The 21,855-nt window shown below is 40.5% G+C and overlaps 1 protein-coding gene across 1 annotated transcript; it reads right to left on the bottom strand.

The window, feature by feature from the left end:
- Window positions 1–158: 158 nt before the first annotated feature.
- On the bottom strand, window positions 159–21,716 carry LOC109478681. Its single transcript, XM_019780348.1, has 29 exons — window positions 21,551–21,716; window positions 21,167–21,247; window positions 20,670–20,783; window positions 19,905–20,030; window positions 19,263–19,404; window positions 18,563–18,733; window positions 17,814–18,004; window positions 17,189–17,327; window positions 16,403–16,577; window positions 16,025–16,134; window positions 15,311–15,424; window positions 13,066–13,100; window positions 12,255–12,336; window positions 11,794–11,972; window positions 10,923–11,035; window positions 10,369–10,497; window positions 9,652–9,793; window positions 6,128–6,209; window positions 5,834–6,012; window positions 5,555–5,667; window positions 5,253–5,387; window positions 4,958–5,099; window positions 3,111–3,192; window positions 2,376–2,554; window positions 1,900–2,018; window positions 1,597–1,725; window positions 1,106–1,247; window positions 605–671; window positions 159–295 (listed from the first exon to the last, which is right to left on the bottom strand). Exons 1-29 carry the CDS (start codon window positions 21,581–21,583, stop codon window positions 201–203), a joined length of 3,540 nt encoding a protein of 1,179 aa, XP_019635907.1. The 5' UTR covers window positions 21,584–21,716; the 3' UTR covers window positions 159–200.
- Window positions 21,717–21,855: the final 139 nt, after the last annotated feature.

Genomic DNA, 21,855 nt, shown 5'->3' with positions numbered 1-21,855 from the left:
AAAGTTTCTAATTTGCACTCATAATAACAAGGAGGTTAACTCCATGATGATAATAAAATCGTACGCGTACAACTTATCCGATATTCAACACATTTAAATGAAACCAGCTACACTTTCCATGCAGAAGGTAGACACAAATAAACAAAACCCCGAGATTCTATGGTACCCGGTGTATTTTTTTCAGTTCATTTTTAGATTACTCAGAAAGGTATAGGTTTGCGGTCGTGGTACATCAGTCCCTGTGCCTCTGCAGTGTTGGGTGGTAAGAGGGCCAGGAACACGGGTGTGTCTGCACCTGGTGTAACAATTGTAAGAAATGAATGAAATGCTCGACTGTTGTAAAGCGTACAGTGACAAGTCCAGTGCAGCCATACTGTGGTAAATAAAGCCTACATCAAAGTTCAAACATTTATTTCAATATGAAACTTGTTTATTCTAAATAATTCAACAGGAGTTACTGCTATGATTTGTTCGATGTACTATTCAACTTTGTAAATAGAATACTTTATTTTATAGGACAACCACAACAAAAGTACATGAGACTAGGGAAAAGCTTACTATCAGACCCACATATCGATACTACCGATTCCAGAATGAGTCCTACCTTCAGCAGCAGTCCTTGGTGGATTCTCCCAGCCTGCCATGTCAGTCTTGCACCAACCTGGACAGCACTGACACAAACAACAATGAAATTTGCTTATTTCAATTTTATAGTAAATTTTCGTGAGAATATTTTTGGAAGAGACAACCTGTAGAGGTGATTTGTATCGTCTGTTTTATGTCCCCCTCCATTGTGTTCCATAGTTTACTATATAAAATGTTCCCCGTTTCCAAACAATTCTTTGACGGTTGCGTGTTTCAAGGCATTCGATGCAATTTCAGGGCGGCAATACAAGTTACCGGTGAGGAGTCGAACCAGCCTACGATACAAAACAAGCGACCGTTTCCGTCAATGACATCGCATTTTTGTCTTCCAGATATCAGTATGGTATGGGGTAGTATTGACTCGACTTGATAGAATGGCCAGAAAATTGACTTGGAAAATCCCGTTTTTCCTGAAATTGCATTGAATGCCTTTAAGAGACACACTGACTCTCGTACGTACACAGTTGACCAGGATGTCCTCTCTCGGATCCTCTTCCATCTCCCGTGCTTGGATGTACGTCAGTGACGTCACTCCGATTTTGGACATGGCGTAGGCTGAGTTCGGGTAGCCATGCTCCTTGTGCTTCCCCACCCTGGCCATGCTATAGAAACAGAAACATGACTTGTATGCTTTACATAATAATTGTATGAGGTTCTATAATACGTTCCCATAACCCAAACGACAACCGAAGTACAATATTGTACGACATGACACAAAAACAAAGAAGCATTATCCTCTGTGCCATTCAGACTAGTTCCTTACGCGGCACAAACGAGGGCCGCCTGTAAGTCTGATTAGATAGATAGAGAACTGTCAACACAGTTTTTTTTGCATCTAACAATGAAGATATAATAACTATAATCACTATACACAACCCTGTAATTCATTTCGAACTTCCCTTCGCTTTGTCAGACACTATTTTAGATGAGAGACGTCTGGAGCACACTCACTCGATGTATTTGTTCATCAACATCACAAGTTCTTCTTCTTTCATGCTCCTGTCCCTAAACCTCGCCTGTAACTCGGCACTGCAGTTCCGTATGGCCTTGTTACTGGACTGACTGGACATGTTCACAACCCTGGGAAAAGACGTAACTCTTTGAATTGAACAATGCACCAATTCTGCTGTCATATTAAGCAGTGGCGTTTCAATTTCGTAACTTGTCTCGCGCAAAAAAAGGGGATTGGAAATTCGTCAAAATTTTTCATCAGTGTCCTCTTTCGCATCGCATGAGATTCGATAGCCCGCCTACCTTCCATGAGGCCTGATGATTGGCAGCAGAGCTTTACTAACTGCCAGGGTTCCGGAGAAGTTGACGCCGACTGACTTCTCCGCCTGGATGGCGTAGGGAACTTCATCTCTTATTTCAGGCTAGAGGTAAAAAAAACTATTAAAACATCTATGAAAAGTCGTTTCGGTGCAAATTATGTGTGTCATGTCTTTGGATGGATTGTTAGATGAGAGAAAAATTACTAGCATGCGAATGCTTGACAGAAAAGAAAACTTGACTGAATTACATCTCATTGAAAGAACTTTAAAATAGGTAAGACAACGCCTTTCTTTTCTCAGTTTATGAATACGATAGGTCTAAAATGGATCCGGATGTCAAATATGATAATGAAAATGGAAGGTATGTTGGCATGAGAGGAAGGTACTCCCTTCCTCTCCAAGCATATGTTTAGTCTTCGTTTTTTTTTTTTTTTTTTTTGAGTGATGGAAGCTACAAACCTTAAGACCAAACCCTGCATTATTAACCAGCACATCCAGGCCACCATGCTTGTCCAGTAGATGCTTCTTCACTGCCTGGATACTCTGGTCATTTGTGATGTCCAACTGGTGGAAGCTGGGGTTCAGGCCCTCAGACTTCAGCTTTTGGACAGCCTCCTGTCCGAGATGTTCATCGATATCTGAGTGCGGAGATATCAATTTCTACATGATGTCATTTGGTTAGGCCATGTTGATTTGATTACATGGATGACGTCCTATGGGAATGCCAAAACTGATTCGAGAGTGCGAATTTTTGAGAGTTTCGAGAGTTTTGCAAAAAATTTGCCTTCATTATGAAATGTACGTGGTCATGAAGGTTGAACAAATGACTAAACCCCCAGACGGTATGCCAAATAATAATAAACTGTTCGTTTTCATTTCTACACATTTTCTTCTTTTCTTTGGAATTTATTCCTGCACTCGACGACATAACATCTCTATCATACCTTCATGGACATAACAAGTATCGTTTTCCAATAACTGTTTTGCAATTCACGGCATACATTTGCTCATTTTGCATCTGCTCTGTTCGATTTACAGCATGGTCGAAACATTTTTTGGGAATGGACAAAAATGCCAGCGCGAGCGACATGGCCTAAAGAGTGCTTTTAAAAGAACACAAACGTCAGTCTCGTGCATATAAAAGAAACCACCGTTTAGTTTACGTTGGATAAAGACGGTCAGGTATATACTTGCCTGTTAGGTAGACGATCCCGTCGAATTCCTTGCATAACCTTCGGACAATCTCAAACCCGATGCCCTTGTTGGACCCGGTCACCTGGCGATGTGGGAATACTAACCGTCAGGTGTTTTCTTTACTACGACATGCACCAGTGAACTCATGCCCGAAACATGGCAGTCGTTCCACCTACAACAGTCGGCATTTGTCCTTGCCGGCTACTAGTATCAAGTCCCTCGTCAATCTGCACTCTGCTCAGGTTACTTTAAGATATGGGTGTTGTATTGGGGCCGCGAGAGGCCAGAGGCCCAGAACAAATGACGGTAGCGCGACTTGTTTGGGACACAAAATGCACGACAAATTTGACAGAAAATAGGCTAGAAATGTCCTCATCGTTTCGTTCACTCCTGGAATGACCCTAGTGTGGCAAAACTGTACATTCTTCGATGGCCTGTCAATAAACTCCATTGGCTAATTTTCACCTCATTTCTGCCAGTTTCTACTGGTCTCAGTTCTCTTTCTTCACTTATAAACCAAGGGCATTATGATGTCCTTGCTTAAACGCTATTGAGATCACACTCACCAAGGCTACACGACTCGTCGTTTGTCCACCGTTCATTCTAGGTGCTGCATGGGACGTCCACTCGGATCGGTGAATGTTCTAGTGCTCTATGTTCACTTCCGGCAATACACAAGATACCCTCTGTCCTATATAATGGCCCTTTGCCAGTGACCCGTCCGACCAGTCTTTGTTATAGAACAAGAGCTGACAACAACTATGGCGTAATTCTTTTCGAGCTTCTCATGGTAATTGCTGCGAATTGATTTTCATAATCAAATGTGATTAAATGAGGACCTTAATTAAGCGAGGAGTTTTGAATAGTACTCCTTGAATTAAGTAATAAGATCACGGCAGAAAAGTTGTAACATCAAGAAATGGACAAAAACTGATCCAAGGCTTTCATACGAGCAAACAACGTTTATTCAATGTTCAATGCATTTTGACCCATATACCAGTAATGATCATAAAGGGGCTGTTGAAAATTAGCACACTGTTTTAAAACTACAGTGGTTTCAGTTTGGAGGTCACTCATGTACAAAAATGTATTTCCCTTTCCTTTAGAAAGGTATGGGTTTGTGGTCATAGAAGAAGAGTCCCTTTTAAAGGAAAGCACCAGACTATTTTATTTCCATTATTTTCCAATAGTCTATATATTAAAAAGTTGATTTATTTTGATTTTTACATTAGCAGTGTTTTCAGCTTCAAGCTCATTTTATACCACTGAAGTCCACAAACCGGAGCAAATGGTTACTGTCCATTAGAATGGTATAGGTTTGCGGTCATAGAAGAAGAGTCCCTGTGACTCCTTAGTGTTGGGTGGCAGAAGGGCCAGGAACACTGCAGTGTCTGCACCTGGGAGGGTGGTTGTTACAAAGAGGCAGTTAGACAATTAACATTTTAAATTCACACTGTAAATTCAAAGCTATGAAATGTTAAGATTCATGGTACAGTAGTATGTCATGTAAAACAATCCTAAAAGATTACATCTATTGCAGAAAAATGCTAATAGCATTTTGTATATACAATTTATAGTTCTTACCCTCAGCAGCAGTCCTAGGTGGCCTCTCGTAACCTGCCATGTCAGTCTTGCACCAACCTGGACACATCTACAAACAAACACACAGATGAGAATAACGTGAATTGAAATGAAGCAAACACAGCAAAAAGTATCAAAATAGAGCTTCCATCAAGATTGCAGAATGGGCCAGTTGAAAGCATTGTTCATTACATGATGAGGGAGCTCAAATATGTTATGAGAAAAAAGCCAAAAACCAGCTGACAGAGGCACGATGTTGTTCTTACACAGTTGACCAGGATGTCCTCTCTAGGGTCCTGTTCCATCTCCCGTGCCTGGATAAACGTCAGGACAGTCTTGCCAATTTTTGACATGCTGTAAGCTGAGTTGGCGAAACCATTTTCCTTGTGCTGCCCTGCCTTGGCTGTCCTGCAGAGATATATTTCACAAGGATAAATTGACAAGAGTTTGAACGTTCCACAAAGTTCTACTACTAGTATGCAGTTCACTGCAACTGTAGCAGATATACAGTAGTTAAGCAAAGGTAAATGACATATGCAGTTTTCTTCTAAATATACTCACTCTATGAACTTATTCAATAACATCACAAGTTCTTCCTCCTTGATGCTCCTGTCCCTGAACCGGGCCTGTAGTTCATCACTGCATCTTGTCATATGCTTGGACATATTACTGCTTTGGCTGGATACATTTACTACCCTGGAGAGAAAAAAACAAAGCAGAGTGTGACACAATCACCGTGATATCACTTGAACAAGTGAATCCCATTGTTGTTCAACATTAGATCCAATCTGCACTTTTGTCATGTGGACTTTGACATGCAGCATCCTCCAAAGTATGGCATGATTGCTGGATGCTCCGCCCACCTTCCATGGGGCCTGATGATTGGCAGCAGAGCTTTGCTGACAGCAAGGGTTCCAAAGAAGTTGATGCCCACAGTGTCCTCTGCCTGGGTTCCAAACGGAGCAGTAGCGGCCACCTGTGAAAGAAAGTAACTTAAAAGAAGCATAAGAAATTCACAAACCATTGAGGTAAAAGATTTGATGGAATATGCCTGCTATTTTGAATATTTCCTAACAACAAAAGATAACTCAAATACTTCAAAACTTGTTGAAGGCCTTTATCATGCATAAAAAAACTAGTACCTTGTAAGCAAACCCTGCGTTGTTGACCAGCACATCCAGGCCCCCATGCTTGTCCCGCAGATGCTGCTTCAGTGCCTGAATACTCTGGTCATTTGTGATGTCCAACTGGTGGAAGCTGGGGTTCAGGCCCTCAGACTTCAGCTTTTGGACAGCCTCCTGTCCGAGCTTCTCATTTCTAGCTGTGTGTAAAATATGTCTGTCAGTTGTGATGATAAGGGTCTATATGGGACTTTAGATTATAAGAATGTCATTCCACCTGAAATAAGCCTCAAGAAAAACAATGGTTATAATTACCTGTTAGATAGACAATCCCATCAAACTGTTTACACAGTCCTCGGACTATCTCATATCCAATCCCTTTGTTAGATCCCGTCACCTGCCACAGTGATGAAAGAACAGAAAAGGGTTTTATGGTACTTCATTTTTCCCATAATTTTGCCTCTTAGATACATGTATGCTAGTTTATCAACTGGTCCTCCAAGTTTTTTTTCATTATAACCTTAAGCATATTATGTAATTTTGCCCCAAGTATCTATTAATGCATTAAGAGTATCTGTGCATTACAGTGGAAGCATTTGGCGTATTATAACAAATTCCATTAATTTTCTACAAAAATCAGATAGCAAGTATTTTACGTTAAATGGCCTCAACTGGTACAAAAATACTTAGTAGGTATTGAGCTGTTTGTGCCTTTGTGGTTGTCAAAAGTTTCAACTTCAAAGTTTCAGTAGATGAGATTATTTAGCTTTCAGGTCTAGAGCACTGTGGATCACTTTCACTGAAACTTGCTGTGCCACTGTGGATCACTTTCACTGAAACTTGCTGTGCCATAATACACGGCCCCGCCCCCTCGATACGAATCTCATTATCCCCAACTCACTTAGCTAACTAACCTCTACCAGGCTTCGAGAGGCGGCTGAAAAGAGTAGAAATCGGCCAAATATATATATATATAGAGAGAGAGAGATAGCGGTGCGGCAAACTGTTCTCTCCAGCAGACCAGCTCCAGTGGCCTATGGCATGCTATCTGTATAGCTGTATGAGTCTCTATTTGGCTGATTTCTACTCTTTCCAGTCGCCTCCCGGAGGCTACCAACTCACCACTGCTATGCGGCTCATCATCTGCGTCTGACCTCTTTGAAAAAACAAAGTGCGGTCCTCTGGTTTTGCGGCTTATGTGAAAACGTGGAAATATTTGCAGATCTTTGCAGCACCGTGCAAGTATCACCATTCCGGTGTTTGGAATGTACCACTATGGACCAGAGGGAAATGTACTTTTTTTTCTTTTTCATTGTCTGATTCAGAGTTTGCTAACCTAATTTATCTACACCATACCAGAATGCTCAAGCAATATTCACAAGTATGTCTAAACGGTGTTCACAGTTAATACAATTAAGATATAGAGCTACACCCTCTGTTTGAATGTAGTCACCCAACTTTACGTGTGATTCATGACGTGAATCAACCACAATCTCCAAGCAGATGTTGGGAGGAACACTGTAAAGTTTCAGTCTCAACCGTGTGTTAGAAAAACGATTTCATGCTTTGTTGCTTTTCCCCTTGTGTCAAGAACGAGAATAAAATATAATCACATTGTGGTCTGTTTGATCTGTTTTACTGTAACATGTGCAGTGTCTTCAATTTCACAATTAAGGTGCTCATCTCAGAAGTTGAGTTTTCAGAGGATTTCATTCATCAAATGATGTTTCTGTGTCCTACTTTTAAGACAATGAAGTAAAATGCAATTCTTCCATGGAGGTTCCTGTCATTGAAGAACATAGGTTCTGGCAATTTCTGTTACCTGGCTTTGCAAAACTATCCTACATAGAGCTTGTCAGAGTAGAGGTGGTCAAGGAAAGTAATAATATTCAACTCAATATATAATACCTGAAAGTGTCCAGTCAACAATTAACACAAATACTGAAGCAAGGCTTTCATAAGGACAAACAATGTTTATTCCATAAGATAGTATTCAATACATTTGACCCAGATACCAGTAGATAAGTGATCGTGCAGTGACTGTTGAAAAGTAGCACACTGTTTTTAACAATCTGCACGAGGCGTCTCATTATTTTGGGGGTTCCACCAATAAATAGCTAGAAACAGCCTACAATACGAATTAAGCAGCCATCTTCTGTCAGCAAAATCGCATTTTGGTGGAATTATTTTTCGCCTCACAGATATCAGTGTGTAATGGGATAGGATTGATTCAAGTTACTACTGTAAAATGTTTTAAAAATGACTAGAAAAAACAGCCTTTGGTGCCCTGAAATTGCAGTGCATGCCTTCAAAACTACAAGCAGTGTTTTCAGCTTTAAGCTCATTTCACAGGTCAAGTCCTCAGACATCTCTGTCTGCAAACTGGAGCAAATGGTTACTGTCCATTAGAATGGTATAGGTTTGCGGTCATAGAAGAAGAGTCCCTGTGACTCCTTAGTGTTTGGAGGGAGAAGGGACAGGAACAACCCTGTAACTGCACCTGGAGAGGGAGGCAGTTACATAGAATTAGACCCTGTTCATACCAGACTTATATTTAGCGGTTTCAACCGGTTTTTCAAAAACCGGTTTTTATTTAACCTGGTGTGAACGCAAATTAACCGGTTTTTTAAGGGGTTTAAATCCGATTTTGAAAAACCACCTCGGGAGGTGGTTTTTGAGGGGTTTTGTGGGGTTTTTCCACCGAAAAACCTGGTCTGAACGCTAAGGGTTTATTGAACCGGTTTTTGCGTCATAATTCCAGGGTCACGGGGTCAGCATCCTGACCATGTGCGACCTGCAAGCTTTTTGATCGCGTTGTTTTGACCAACTTGAGTTCGTTTCCACTGTTTTTCGGTGGAATCAGCGATGGAATCAGCATATGCAACCTGGTCTGCGGACGAGACGCTCCTGATACTTAGGTTTGGAGAGCAGGAGTCGCCGAATCGAAAAGCTGGGGGGGGGGGCGAGGGCTCTACCGAAACAAAAATGTTGGAGGAGGCTGATTTCTTGAAGATAAAGGATCAGTGCCGCAGTAAGGTAAAAAAACTGAAGACGGCATACAAGTAAGAAAGCCAAGGACAACAATCGGAAGAGCGGGAGGAACGGTTATTCAAACTGCAGTCATGGCCGATTAATTGGATATTCATCGGACAGGATTTTTTCAAAACCGGTTATCAAAAGTCTGGTATGAACGCTAAGGGTTTTAGCCGGGTTTTTGAAAAACCGGTTGAAACCGCTAAATGTAAGTCTGGTATGAACAGGGTCTTAGTTAGACTTGAAATCTAAATTCAAAGCTATGAATATCTTTATAAATTCACAGTGCGTGTCTGGTAAAAAAAAAAACCTAAAAGATTACCTCTTTTGCAGAAAAACTAATAGCTTAATATGCTGAGAGGATTTGTATATTTGTTGAGAGGATTATGCGTATTTGTTAAAACATGTAACGTTACAACCATCCTTACCTTCAGCAGCAGTCCTAGTTGGCCTCTCCCAGCCTGCCATGTCACTCTTGCACCAGCCTGGACACATCTACAAACAAACACACGCACGAACAAGTTGAATTTTGTATTAACAACCATGTGCAGAGATATAGCTTCCATCACAACAAACTACAGCAAATATGGAATAATTTGTAACCTATTACTGTAACCCATTATCTTAATTACATTAGCCTCTGATTTGTAATGGCAATCCCGAAAACATTTTTGGGGGGTTGCCATAATATTACAATTACAAATCGGATGGCACCCAGGCTACTATTACATGATTAGGGAAACATATAAAGAGAATAATATGTACAACAATAGCTCTTCTCTGACAGAGGCACAATGTAATCTTACACAGTTGACCAGGATGTCCTCTCTAGGGTCCTGTTCCATCTCCCGTGCCTGGATAAACGTCAGCACGGTCACTCCGATCTTGGACATGCCGTACGCTGAGTCAGAGAAACCGTTTTCCTTGTGCTGCCCTGCCTTGGCCGTCCTACAAAGACACATTTAAGAGGGATAGGTTGTTGCTGATGGTGACATTGCATGGGGTATTATGGTAATGGTCAGTGCGTTTGGCTCAGAAATAAGAGGTCCCGGGTTGGAACTCCTGACATGCCAGATGTTGTACCATTGGGAAAGGCACTTAACATGACTTTGCTCACTTAACTCAGGTGTAAAATGGTAGCTTTGTTTGGGGACGTCCCTTGGATAAGATGTTAAATGGAGGTCCCGTGTTTGAAGAGAGCCATTATGACCCAAAGAAGTTACCCACCACACCTTTTGAAAAAGAGAAGAGGCATGCCCCAGTGTGGGATGGTCCAAATCATACTGTCTGGAAGTTGATGGTTCACTTCAAATCACCCAGGCAGGGGCCTGGTGAACACCCGTCTCATATTAGTCATGAAAACATGTCAGTTATTGCCAATTTCTTAGCAGATAGACATTACCGGAAGATAGAAAGATAAAGAGAAATTGCTAACAGTTTGAGTCTCCTGTTTGCTGTAACCTTATCATACAGTCTAAGTAAAAGATAAAGGACTCGTGCAGTTTTCTCCTACATATACTCACTCAATGAACTTATTCAATAATGCCACAAGTTCTTCCTCCTTGATGCTCCTGTCCCTGAACCGAGCCTGCAGTTCAGCACTGCATTTCCTCAAAGACATATTACTGCCTTGGCTGGATACATTCACAACCCTGGAGAATGGAAATAAAAGTCATGAATACAGTGCCACAGTAAATACTGTCTCACTATTTGAACAGGTGAGCTAAATTTTGTATCAGTAAATACCAATGATTCCACCAACGACATTATACATCATACATTATAACGTACTTGATTACACGTCATTTGCCATTTCCATAAACCACGGACATTATACAGTATGTGTAATGTCCTTACATAAAATTTTGCATCTTTTAATAGTTTCGTAGGTTTTATATGCTGTTTGTAAGCTAAATGTTGGGTGTTGTTTTTGTATATCTTGACTAAAATCTTTAAAAAAATGTATTGTCAACATTACATCTAATCTGTACTTTTTTCATTGATGTTGCATGGAGTTTGACGTGCAGCTCATTAGCATATTCAAAAACATTGCATGATTGTTGATGGCTCCACCCACCTTCCATGAGGCCTGATGATTGGCAGCAGAGCTTTGCTGATGGCCATGGTTCCGAAGAAGTTGACCCCCACAGTGTCCTCTGCTTGGGTCCCAAAGGGGGCCGTATCTGCCATCTGCAATTGAAAAAAAAGTGACATTGGTTCAGTGATTGTGACTTCACCTAGAATCAGTGAGTATTTCACCAGTAAGAACACCACCAAAGATGGCCTTGGTTTTCAACAGAGTATTAACATTAGTGGCCATGTGTACAGTCAAACTTGTCCAAGCGACCACCTCTATAAGCTGGCCATCTGGCCATAATGGCTGCTTTTTTTTCAGTCCCAATTTTTTTCTACAGACATTTAATATTTTGAACGGACTTGCCTAAGCCGACCACTTGCCGTCCAATGCGACCACCAGCACTACTAGTATTTGGGACCACATGGCCCAATCTCTACATATGATGACTGTGTCACTTTCAAGTGTGTGGAATCTATATGGAAACGGCCAGTTTGCCAATGATTTCACCAGTGGGAACGTCTTTGTAAAATTGTACCAGCTGGGTTACTTTGGTGAGTGGGAGAGTCTATGGTAACTTATTTTATGGGTGGAAATTTGAAATTTGCTGTGGTTTTCTTGTTCACTGTCTTGTCATGTCGCCATGCTTCTTGTATAAGAAGACCACTTGTCTAAGGAGACCATTTTTCCTTGGTCCCTGGATGGTCGTCTTAGACAAGTTTGACTTTAATTTAAAACACAAACTGATGAGGTAAAAGATTTGATGGGAAAAACACTTTTGCTTATTTCCTAATATACAACAACAAAATATTTTTCTGAACACTTCAAAGTTTATTCAAAGCCTTCAAATTTATCATACTCACGAAACTAGTACCTTGTAAGCAAACCCTGCGTTGTTAACCAGCACATCCAGGCCCCCATGCTTGTCCTGCAGATGCTGCTTCAGTGCCTGAATACTCTGGTCATTTGTGATGTCCAACTGGTGGAAGCTGGGGTTCAGGCCCTCGGACTTCAGCTTTTGGACAGCCTCCTGTCCAAGCTTCTCATTTCTAGCTGCATGTAAAATGTTATTTCTGTCAGCAATAATAATGTAATGATATGGGTCTAGAAGACACTCACTTGATCACTCACTCACTCACTCTCACTCACTCACTCACTCACGCAATCACTCACTCACTCACTCACTCACTCACTCACTCACTCACTCACTCACTCATTCATTCACTCTCACTCACTCAATCGATCACGCAATTCATTCAGTCCCAACAGACTCTAGATCATAAGAATGCCATTCCATCTGAAATAAGCCTCTAAAAAAACAATGGTTATAATTACCTGTTAGATAGACAATCCCATCAAACTGTTTACACAGTCCTCGGACTATCTCAAATCCAATCCCTTTGTTTGATCCAGTCACCTGCCACAGTGATGAAAGAACAGAAAAGGATTTTATCATAATCATTAATGGTACCAAGTTTTTTTTATACTTTTAGCATAAATGTAATTTTGTATCTATTCATGCATCTGTGCATAACAGTGGAAGCATGGGGCGTATTATAGAATGACAATTCCATTATGTGATGTGGAAAGAATAGAAAAGTGTTTCATGGTAATTGTTTTATTCGATTTACTTTCTTAGTGACCACTGTGTAGTAGGAGATTTTCACATCTTTCTAAACAGCTACTTCTGACTTCAGAGTCTACTTTCAGTGTCTCCCTGTCCCTTTCCCCTGGCCCCCTTCGGATATCATTATCTACTCTCCAAGCAGAGGCTGGTGGAGAAGATTGTAACTAATCTCCAAGCAGAATAGGGTGGCAAAAGACAGTATCAGCCAGGCAGTAGCCTCTCTGGCGTAACCAGATGGTGTATGGACCCTCTCTGGCATATGGATTAACATTATAGGACTGCCTGGCCAATTTGATACTGTCTTTAATGCCACCCTAGGATCTGCCTGGTGATTAGATTGTAACCTTCGTATGTGCTTTGTGGGACGACCAATGATTACAGACGGTCAATAGTTACAGACGGCCGAAATTATTACATAGACTCCCCTTGCCCAAAAGAATCTGCTTGGAGATTTATAGCAAATCTTATTTCCTCGTCTCCACCAAGCCGAAAATGAGGAGTGATCATCCCCCAACTTACCACTGCTATGCGGCTCATCTTTGCGTCTGACTTCTCTGAGAGATAGCAAATAATTCTTGCGGTCTATTCTGGTACAAAAAGGAAACCTTGCTTGGTTTTGCGGCCTCTATGAACAACGCGGAAGAACCGTCCGTCCACTATCATCGAAATTGTGTAACAAAAGCAATTTTGGGTTTCAGAATGTACCACTATGGACCGGGGGGAAACACGCTGTTCCATTTACTTAATATTTCGGATGCATAATGAGAAATAGTTTTGCCAATAGTACGTAATCGATTTTCAACATACCAAAACACCTATACAGCATTCTTAAGGATGCCTCAATGCTGTTCAATTTATATAGTTACTCTAGAGTAATACCCCCTGTGTGGGAATGTAGTCGCCCAGATTTACGCGTGATTCATTAAGAAGGGCAACCATAATCTTCAAGCAGATGTTGGGAGGGAGGCTAAAACGTTTCGGGAGAATCAGGACAGTATATTAAACTTTAAGCAACATCTGTATCACTATGATTTAGACAACAGAAAAATGTAGGTCGGCTCTTTCCAGTTTCTGTGCCAACATTTCTTATTCAATTTCAGCATCAACATTTATAACATTAATTATCCACCGGGCCGGGGCCAGGGTAAATGCTCTGTTAAATCTACAAGTAAAACTATGCAATTCAAAAGCTAAAGAGGAACACAAATTGAATAGAATTTACTACAACAATATCAAAAACATCACTAGTTGTGTGTTTGCCTTTGTTGTTGTGTTTCTTATGTAGTAAGCCTTTATTTAAACTCGAAAGCTTGTTCGGTTACAAATGACCGCTTTTCAACAAGGTCGAGGGTGAGGGCGGGGTCACGGATTACAAATCAAACCAAAATATAATACAAAATCAAAACAAAGTGCAAATCAAAATATAATACAAAAATAAATAATAAATCATCAGTCCATTATCAGTCCAAGTTCCTTATCATACTTCTAAATGTTCCCAATGACTGGGCTGCTCGTACATGTGGTGGCAAGGAGTTCCACACAGTCGCCCCCGAGTACCTCAGTGACCGCCTGTACACTTCCAGTTGAGGCCTCGGTATGATGAGGTTGTCCAATGTGCTCTGTCTGGTGGATCTGGAGGCTGCGTCTCTATACCGGATGAACACCCCTTGCATATATGGTGGTAAAGAATTGTCCAAGGCCCTATACACTATCATGGCTTTATGTTGACGATGTAGACTTCTCACGGACTTCCATCCCAGACGAGAGAGGACTTCCCGTGATGGTGTTCTGTACGGGGCTTTCAAGATCAATTTTCCTACGCGGTTCTGCATTCTTTGCATCTTATCATATTGTACCGAAATGGCACCATCCCAGACAGTACAGGCATAAGTTAAGTGTGGTAAAAATATGGTGTTATACAAGGTGACAAGTGCAGATTGTGTGACAAAAGGTTGGACTTGACGCATTATTACAAGCGCGCGCTTTAGTTTAGACAGAACATGAATAACATGAAAATCCCATTTCAGTTCGCTGTCAACAATTACACCAAGGTATTTAAAAGCCGGGACTACTTCAAGGGGGTTTCCATTCATTAATACTTGTAACTGGTCTTTTCCCCTAAGCCGATGCCGTGTGCCAATAAGCATGGCTTTGCACTTCTTGGCGTTGACAGAAAGACAGTTAGCCACAAACCAGTGATGAAGACGGTCCATATCAGACTGAAGAGCCCTTTGTATGGTTTCCAAGTCAGGATGGCTGAAGTATACCACAGTGTCATCAGCATATAAAGCAATTTTGCAGTGTTGTATGCATTTTGGCATATCATTTACATACATTACAAACAAAAGCGGTCCCAAAATGGAGCCTTGCGGCACTCCACAATCAACATTACAGAAATTGGATGTTTGTCCATTAACAACTGTGCAGTGAGATCGCTCACAGAGGTACGATCGGAACCATTTAGCTGTAGAGCCGAAGATTCCAAAGGCACTGAGTTTTTGCAGAAGGATGTTATGGTCAATGGTGTCAAAAGCCTTTGACAGATCGACAAAGACTGCACCAGTGATTTTACCTTGATCTACTGCTTCATACCATTCCTCTGTGACTAAATGAAGAGCTGTTTGGGTTGAATGTTTTTTGCGAAACCCAGACTGTCGTGCAGAGAGAAGGTCATTCTCAGTCAGGAACTGATAGACTTGCTGATGAACTGCACGTTCAAGTATTTTAGATATTACTGGAAGAATGCTAACTGGTCTGTAATTACCAGTGTCTGTTCTATCTCCAGCTTTGAAGATAGGGACAACTCGCGCTTTCTTCCAGTCTGCAGGGAACTCAGAGGTGGACAAGGAAGCATTCAAAATGCTGGTCAAGGAAGGTGCTATAACAGGGGCAGCAATCTTGAGGAGTCTGCAGTTAAGCCCATCAAGACCAGTGGCTTTGTTTCCTTTCATGGAAGAAAGTTCGGACAAAACAAAAGCCTCTGATATGGGTTGGAAGGAGAAAGTCACTTGACTGTGTTGTGCAAACTGCAAGGGATGGAAAATGGTAATCTAGTGTTAATTGAAATAGAAAAGCAGAGTAACTTTTTTGTTATTTTGTGTAATATAATATATTTCACAATGGAAAAGTACAAAACAGTTTTTATTTTATTGAATTAGTGTTTAAAACAGGAGTCTCAGTTACAATTTAACAAGATATCACATGAATCATAGATGAATATAGATGAACAAAACACTGGGAACAACCTTACTAAGACATATGAAAATACAAAATACTTTTTTTTTTCATTTCTAATACAAATCACTATCCTCATGCATTCATACATTTATATACAGTCACAGACAGTTCTTGTAGAAAGAAAAATCTAAGGTGGGAAAAACATGATCTTTATTTTGATTCCGAATGTTGATTGGTTAACCTGCAAACTTAAAAATCATCCTTAAGGACAAGTGAGTATCTTAAGTCTTAGGAAGTGTTTATCTGAAGTCCATGAAGCGGATGTCTGTAAGGAGCAAGTACCGCTTGGGGAGCGGTCTGGGGGCAGGAGACAGCACAGTCATCACTTGTCTCTCCATGTCTACATTTGTACTGTGGGCGAACAAAAAACAACACTTCATTAGTCATAAGGTACAGCACATTAACCTCTGACCTCTCGGTATGTGTCTATGCATTCAGGAATAAAATCAACCAAAATTTAATAAGCAGTGCTTTTTTTTTCTTTCACCGGTACTGCAACAGTACTTTCCATCCAACATAGGCCATGTTCATTTCATAATTATTTCAAAAACTTATAGATGTCATCCATATAATCAAATCAACATGGTCTTATTGTGTGAGTAAATATTACTTGACTTACACACAAATGAATCCAGCGATGTTGGTGTCTATGAGGTTATCCTCCAGTGAGTCAGCCATACTGAGACTGAGTACATGGTGGACAATCTGAGCTCCAGGCTGGATGTGCACCAGTTTGGTGTAGGGGTTCTCCTGCTGTGTGTCCAGGGGCAGGCAGGAGTCGGGCAGGGCTGGGGCTACACAAATACACCAACGATATTACCTTTGGTCAGGAAAGTAATTTCACGTATAAAGTTGGTATGTTTGTAAACCGTTATCATCACCTACATTAATTGTTCTTTCTTAGATGTGCAATTTGTTCCAACACAAAGAATTGTTCCCAACCTAGAGCTTTCAACCAGTTACTCTGGTCTTTCAATAGACTGACCCAGTGAGATAACCACGACGGGCGCCGACTTTGTTTACCAGATACATGTACATGTACCTTTGACCCAGTGTTTCAGAGAAGCCATGTGACAAGTCTCACTGGGTCAGCCTTTTGAAGAAGACCAAAGTGACTGGTCGGAAGCTCTATGCAAGAACAATTTTTTGTGTTGAAACAAACATTTTAAATACATGTAGTTACTTACTCTTCACTTTATCTATCTGTTGTATGTAACTACCAACACATAAAAAGGTATACATAAACATATACATGTACCTTTTTATGTATACCTTTTTATGTGTTGGTAGTTACATACAACAGATAGATAAAGTGAAGAGTAAGTAACTACATGTATTTAAAATGTTTGTTCCAACACAAAAATTGTAGAACAATGGAGAAAATACAAAATAGTTATTGTCCCACCTCCAACCTGGTATAAGCTGACATCAGCAAACTTGACGTCAAACGAGTGTGGGTAGAGAGGCTGTCTCACGCCGTAGAAGTACTCCCGAACACGGTCCTCACGAGCACTTCTTCTGACTGGCTGAGGTCTCTCAACAACCTGGACAGATGGAAGGATCATAAACGTGTGACTAAAAAGCTGTAGGTTGGATTCATTGCAAGAATCTGGAGCGGCTGCCATTCGGCACTAACTCAGGTGACCTCAATACAACCCTGAACCACTCACAGGATCCCTACTCTTTTTGATAAATACCGGTATGGTGGGTTCTTTAATATGCATGGGGTGTGGCTTTCCCCAAACACGGGAGCTCCATTGTCCTATCACAAGGGATGTCCCTAACCGAAGGTACTCATTTCCATCTGAATAATGTGAGGAAAGTTGTGTTAAGTGCCTTTCCCAAGGACATGACATTTGTGACATGGCAGCAATCAAACCCGAAACCTCCTAGTTCTGAGCTGAACACTCATTATACTACACAACCCCCAAAATTTTTCTCTTGGGTGTTTTTAATTTTCACTTGATTAATCCAGTCTGCATGTGGTGCAGCAATGATGGTATAACTGTTCAGCCACATATATGACTCACCCCTCCAGACTTTGGCTGCAGTACAACTTTAACAAAGCCTGGTAGATCTCTCTTCAGGTCATTGTAGAGCCTCTCTTGATCCAGTACAATGATGACGTCCACTTCAAACTCCCGGGCAGCATGTAGGATGGACCTGTAGCCTTCTCCCTTCACCCAACCACAGGTGTTGATAATACAGCCGCTTACTGAAGCTGTGGAGTACAAAACCAAAAAATGTCACAATAAGTTCCTTTTGTATAATAGTCTATCAAAGGAAAACTAAGGAATTAAACTGGAGAGGCCTTTTACATATCTTTACTATTTGTAATTGCCTAGTTTTCAACCCATACATTTGTAAGAGAAAAAAATGGCATGTTCGAATTTATAAAAATCAATGCTCATTGCGTAAAAGCCTGGGTTTCGTGTCTACAATGAATTTTTAATGTCATGAAAGTTTACCTGTGTTGGTATATGTAGTTACATGTTTAAAGTTAAGACTTTTGATCCAACACAAGAGATTGTTCTCACCAAGAGCTTTTGACCAGTCATATTGTTTACCAGATACCTTTGACCCAGTGTTGACGTCACATTTTAGAGAAGCCATGAGACCAAACTCACTGGGTCAGTATATTGAAGAAGACCAGAGTGAGTCGAAAGCTCTTGGTGAGAACAATGTCTTGTGTTGGATCAAAAGTTTTAACTTTAAACAATAAACTTTTAAGGATATGCAATTTTACATTGTGAACAGGTAACTATTCAGAAGAAACTACCTTGTCTGTTGAGTTCACATCTCTGGTTAAACACATCTGCACACTTGGCGATGATTCGTTCGTACAGTTCCATGTTGGCACCGGGGGAGGCATGGCCGAAGTGGTAGATCAGAGGAGCCTGCAGGGAAAAACCCTCCTCTACATCAGCTGGTCTTTCCACAAGTATGCCACCTGGAAAAAGTATCACGGTTATTTTGATAAACAAAATGTATACATACTGTAAAAAGGAAAAAGAAAGTGATCTTGATCCAGTTTTATCTCTCTGAATACTAATCTCCCATTGGTTGTGACAGAAAAGACAGATGCTATGTAAGTATTTACAGTGAACCACAGCTTAGCGTCCCGGCCTAATTATAAGGACTGTGACTTTTTACAGTAGGGTGCATGTTAGGCGAGCAACAACAGCTGGGACTCGAACTCCCAACCTCCAGTGACAGGGCCGGAAGTACATGTAAGCCTTGGGACCGAAATAACACTTCCTACACTTTTTGGACATGTTGGTAGTTAATGTCATTTCATAGTGGATTATGAGGAATGTGACCTCAAACCCAAACCCTTTCACCACTTTTTTTACCACGCACTACCATAGACCCCAGTCACGGAAGAATAATATTATTGATATGTGCCCAGTTAAAGCTCCTTCAGAACTAATACTATTATCATATTTGATTGATAGTCTTTCCACAAATCCTTCCCACACCTATAGTCCCAGGAATAGCGATGGACCCTTGCCCGACGTCCAGGTCTATGAAGGTAGGTCTGCGTCCCAGTCTGACTGCGTAGTTGAGGAGTAGACGACAGAGGGTCGACTTCCCTACATCTGTTGGTCCCACAATCATCACCTTCAGTAAAAAATACAAACCAACATATTAACTTTACATCTGATTAAAAGTGACTTGTGACTATGAGATACACGAAGAGCTACAATCCATACATGTAGATTGATCAAGTCAGAACCGTGTGTAAGCTAAAATTTTGGAAATACTAGGGCAGATATAAACTAAAAGACATCCAAAAGTTGGGCATTATCTTGGTAGATTTTCTACCAAGTTTCTTGCAAGCCACTGCAATACATGCACAAGGAGCTAGAGGAATATCAAGTCTGCTATGGTGTGATGTAGCAACTTAAATGCTTGCTCTAACTGGGAAGGTTCTCTAAACATGTTTTATTATGTTTGCATAATTGACAGCCCTTGGAATATGTTTTTTTTTCTAGTTTTCATAATCAGTGGTGAATAAATTTTGTTTCTTCAACTGAATTGATATATCAATACTACTAAGAACTAATAAGTACATAAATATTAAAAGGACTATGGTTGTTGTCCAAGCTTAAGATGCTTACCCTTGGTCCCCGTTTTCCCTGGTCCTGAGCCTGTTGTCTCATCTGCTCCAGTGCAGCGTGGGTGTTGACATACATGATCATCGGAGTGTCTTTGGACACATACGCAAACTCTGTCTTACCATGAAGGTGAGAAAAGTCAAGGAAGGGAACTTAAGTGCTAGATTGATTTCACATACATTTTACTTTAGACAAAGGTAACGATGTACAGTCAGTTAGTCAGTCACTCAGTATCAGTAGTTTATTAGTATCAGAAGTTTTTCCTGTTGCAAGGTTCAATGTTGGTATCTACTGTAAAGAACTAATCCAAGCATAAATTTGCATGTGTATGTACATGTATTTGGTAAATTTTCACAGAACCCAAACAGAATTGCACAACATAGAAAAGCACTGTCATGACAGTTCATTGTTTTGGTAGTTATATGTTTAAACTTTAACATGTTTAAACTAAAGTTTAAACTTCCGTTCCAACACAAGAGATTTGCCCCAGTGTTGACGTCACACTTCAGAGAAGCCATGTGAAAAGTATGACTGGGTCAGTCTATTGAAGAAAGCCAGACTGACTGGTCAAAAACTCTAGGTGAGAACAATCCCTTGTTTTGGAACAAAAGTTTTGACCTTAAATGTAGAAAAGCACTCTTAGTTCAGCAATATTGCTGGTAAACAATATGACTGGTCAAAAGCTCTTGACTTCTTGTGTTGGATCAAAAGTCTTAACTTTAAACATGTAACGTTAACTACATCAATGCTCCGTTTACAGAAGGATATGACGACCTTGCAGCCATGCCAGGTGAAGACTGCGACCTTGGCACCAGAGCCGAAGGTGAACTTTTTGTTCTTGACCAGTTCTGTTCCAAACACTTCTGCCAGGCCTTCAGCTAGCTGTGGACATCAAACAAGGTACCATATAACATAAGGTAAAGTAACAGGAAGGGTTTAAACTGATACACTGATAATGACTTACAAATGTCATACTTGACATAGCGTAGAAGCTTTCAGAGTTTCAGACGGCATCCACCATCTTTCATGTAGTTACTTGAAACTTACTTCACTACCACACAGAAAACAGTACATATCTGAAGATGACAACATTCGTATCCACAACAAGTTATCCCTCTGAAGCTCAGACATACAAAGTTATATAATTATATTAGACCATTTGCCTGCAGAGGACAGTGAGTGTTCAGTTAATGCTTGGACACTTTGTTTTCCTTTATTTTCAGCAATTTTCTTATCATTATATGTAGTATTCTAGCATGATTCACCTCTAAAGTAATGGTTCCTCCCGTCTCCACCTCGAATCTCAGCTCTGTGTCCTTCTCTAGCTTGAACTCCTGGTCCTTGGGCTGGAAGTACAGAAGTTTGTTTCTCACTGATAGAAATATGATGATATAACGTTATAGTCTATAGATCTATGTGTACATGAATTGTAAGCACTTGGTTAAGGATCATTTTTAATAATATGTGAAGGTAATCTCTCTTTGCCATACAGAATAGGAATGGAGATACATGGCGAATATTTTAGTGATCGTATGACAAAGATTTGTTGTTGTTCACATCATGACACATGTGCCGGTCCGAACGGGTCTGATCATAATGCTAGTCTATCACTGCTATTGATCATCTAGAACACAAGAAACATTCCTTACATCTTCCTTCTTCTCTTCTTTATTTTCAGACATCACGATAACTCCCAGTTTCTCCCAGGCGGTGCGGAAATTGGCAAAATACGTAGAAAAAGTTGGAAAACTCTGAAAATTTCATCCAACCCGCGCCATTTGCACAGCTGCATGATGGGAAAATCAAATATGAAAATTTATAAAATAGACTGAAAAGACCTTACAATGATTCTTTCTATTATTTTACATATTAATCATTCTAGTTTCTATGACAACACTAAAGTTTATGAACGTAGTTCCTTTATGATGTTTAAAAAGAAAAGTTTACCTTCGAC

The sequence above is a fragment of the Branchiostoma belcheri genome, unplaced genomic scaffold (genome assembly GCF_001625305.1).
Source record: "Branchiostoma belcheri isolate BF01 breed outbred unplaced genomic scaffold, Haploidv18h27 scaffold45, whole genome shotgun sequence".
Classification (NCBI taxonomy): domain Eukaryota; kingdom Metazoa; phylum Chordata; class Leptocardii; order Amphioxiformes; family Branchiostomatidae; genus Branchiostoma; species Branchiostoma belcheri.
The sequence above is the reverse complement of the archived record's forward strand: the minus strand, read 5'-3'. Positions and strand labels throughout refer to the sequence as shown.

Excerpts from the sequence above, each read along its gene's own strand:
- LOC109478681 (XM_019780348.1), bottom strand. The coding sequence starts at position 21,583 with ATGTCTGAAAATAAAGAAGAGAAGAAGGAAGAT. Across the intron at positions 13,101-15,310 it reads TGGAGATAGAACAGACACTG|AGAAGTCAGACGCAAAGATG; the intron begins GTAATTACAGAC and ends GCTATCTCTCAG. Across the intron at positions 5,388-5,554 it reads ATCATCAGGCCCCATGGAAG|GGTAGTAAATGTATCCAGCC; the intron begins GTGGGCGGAGCA and ends TTTTCTCTCCAG.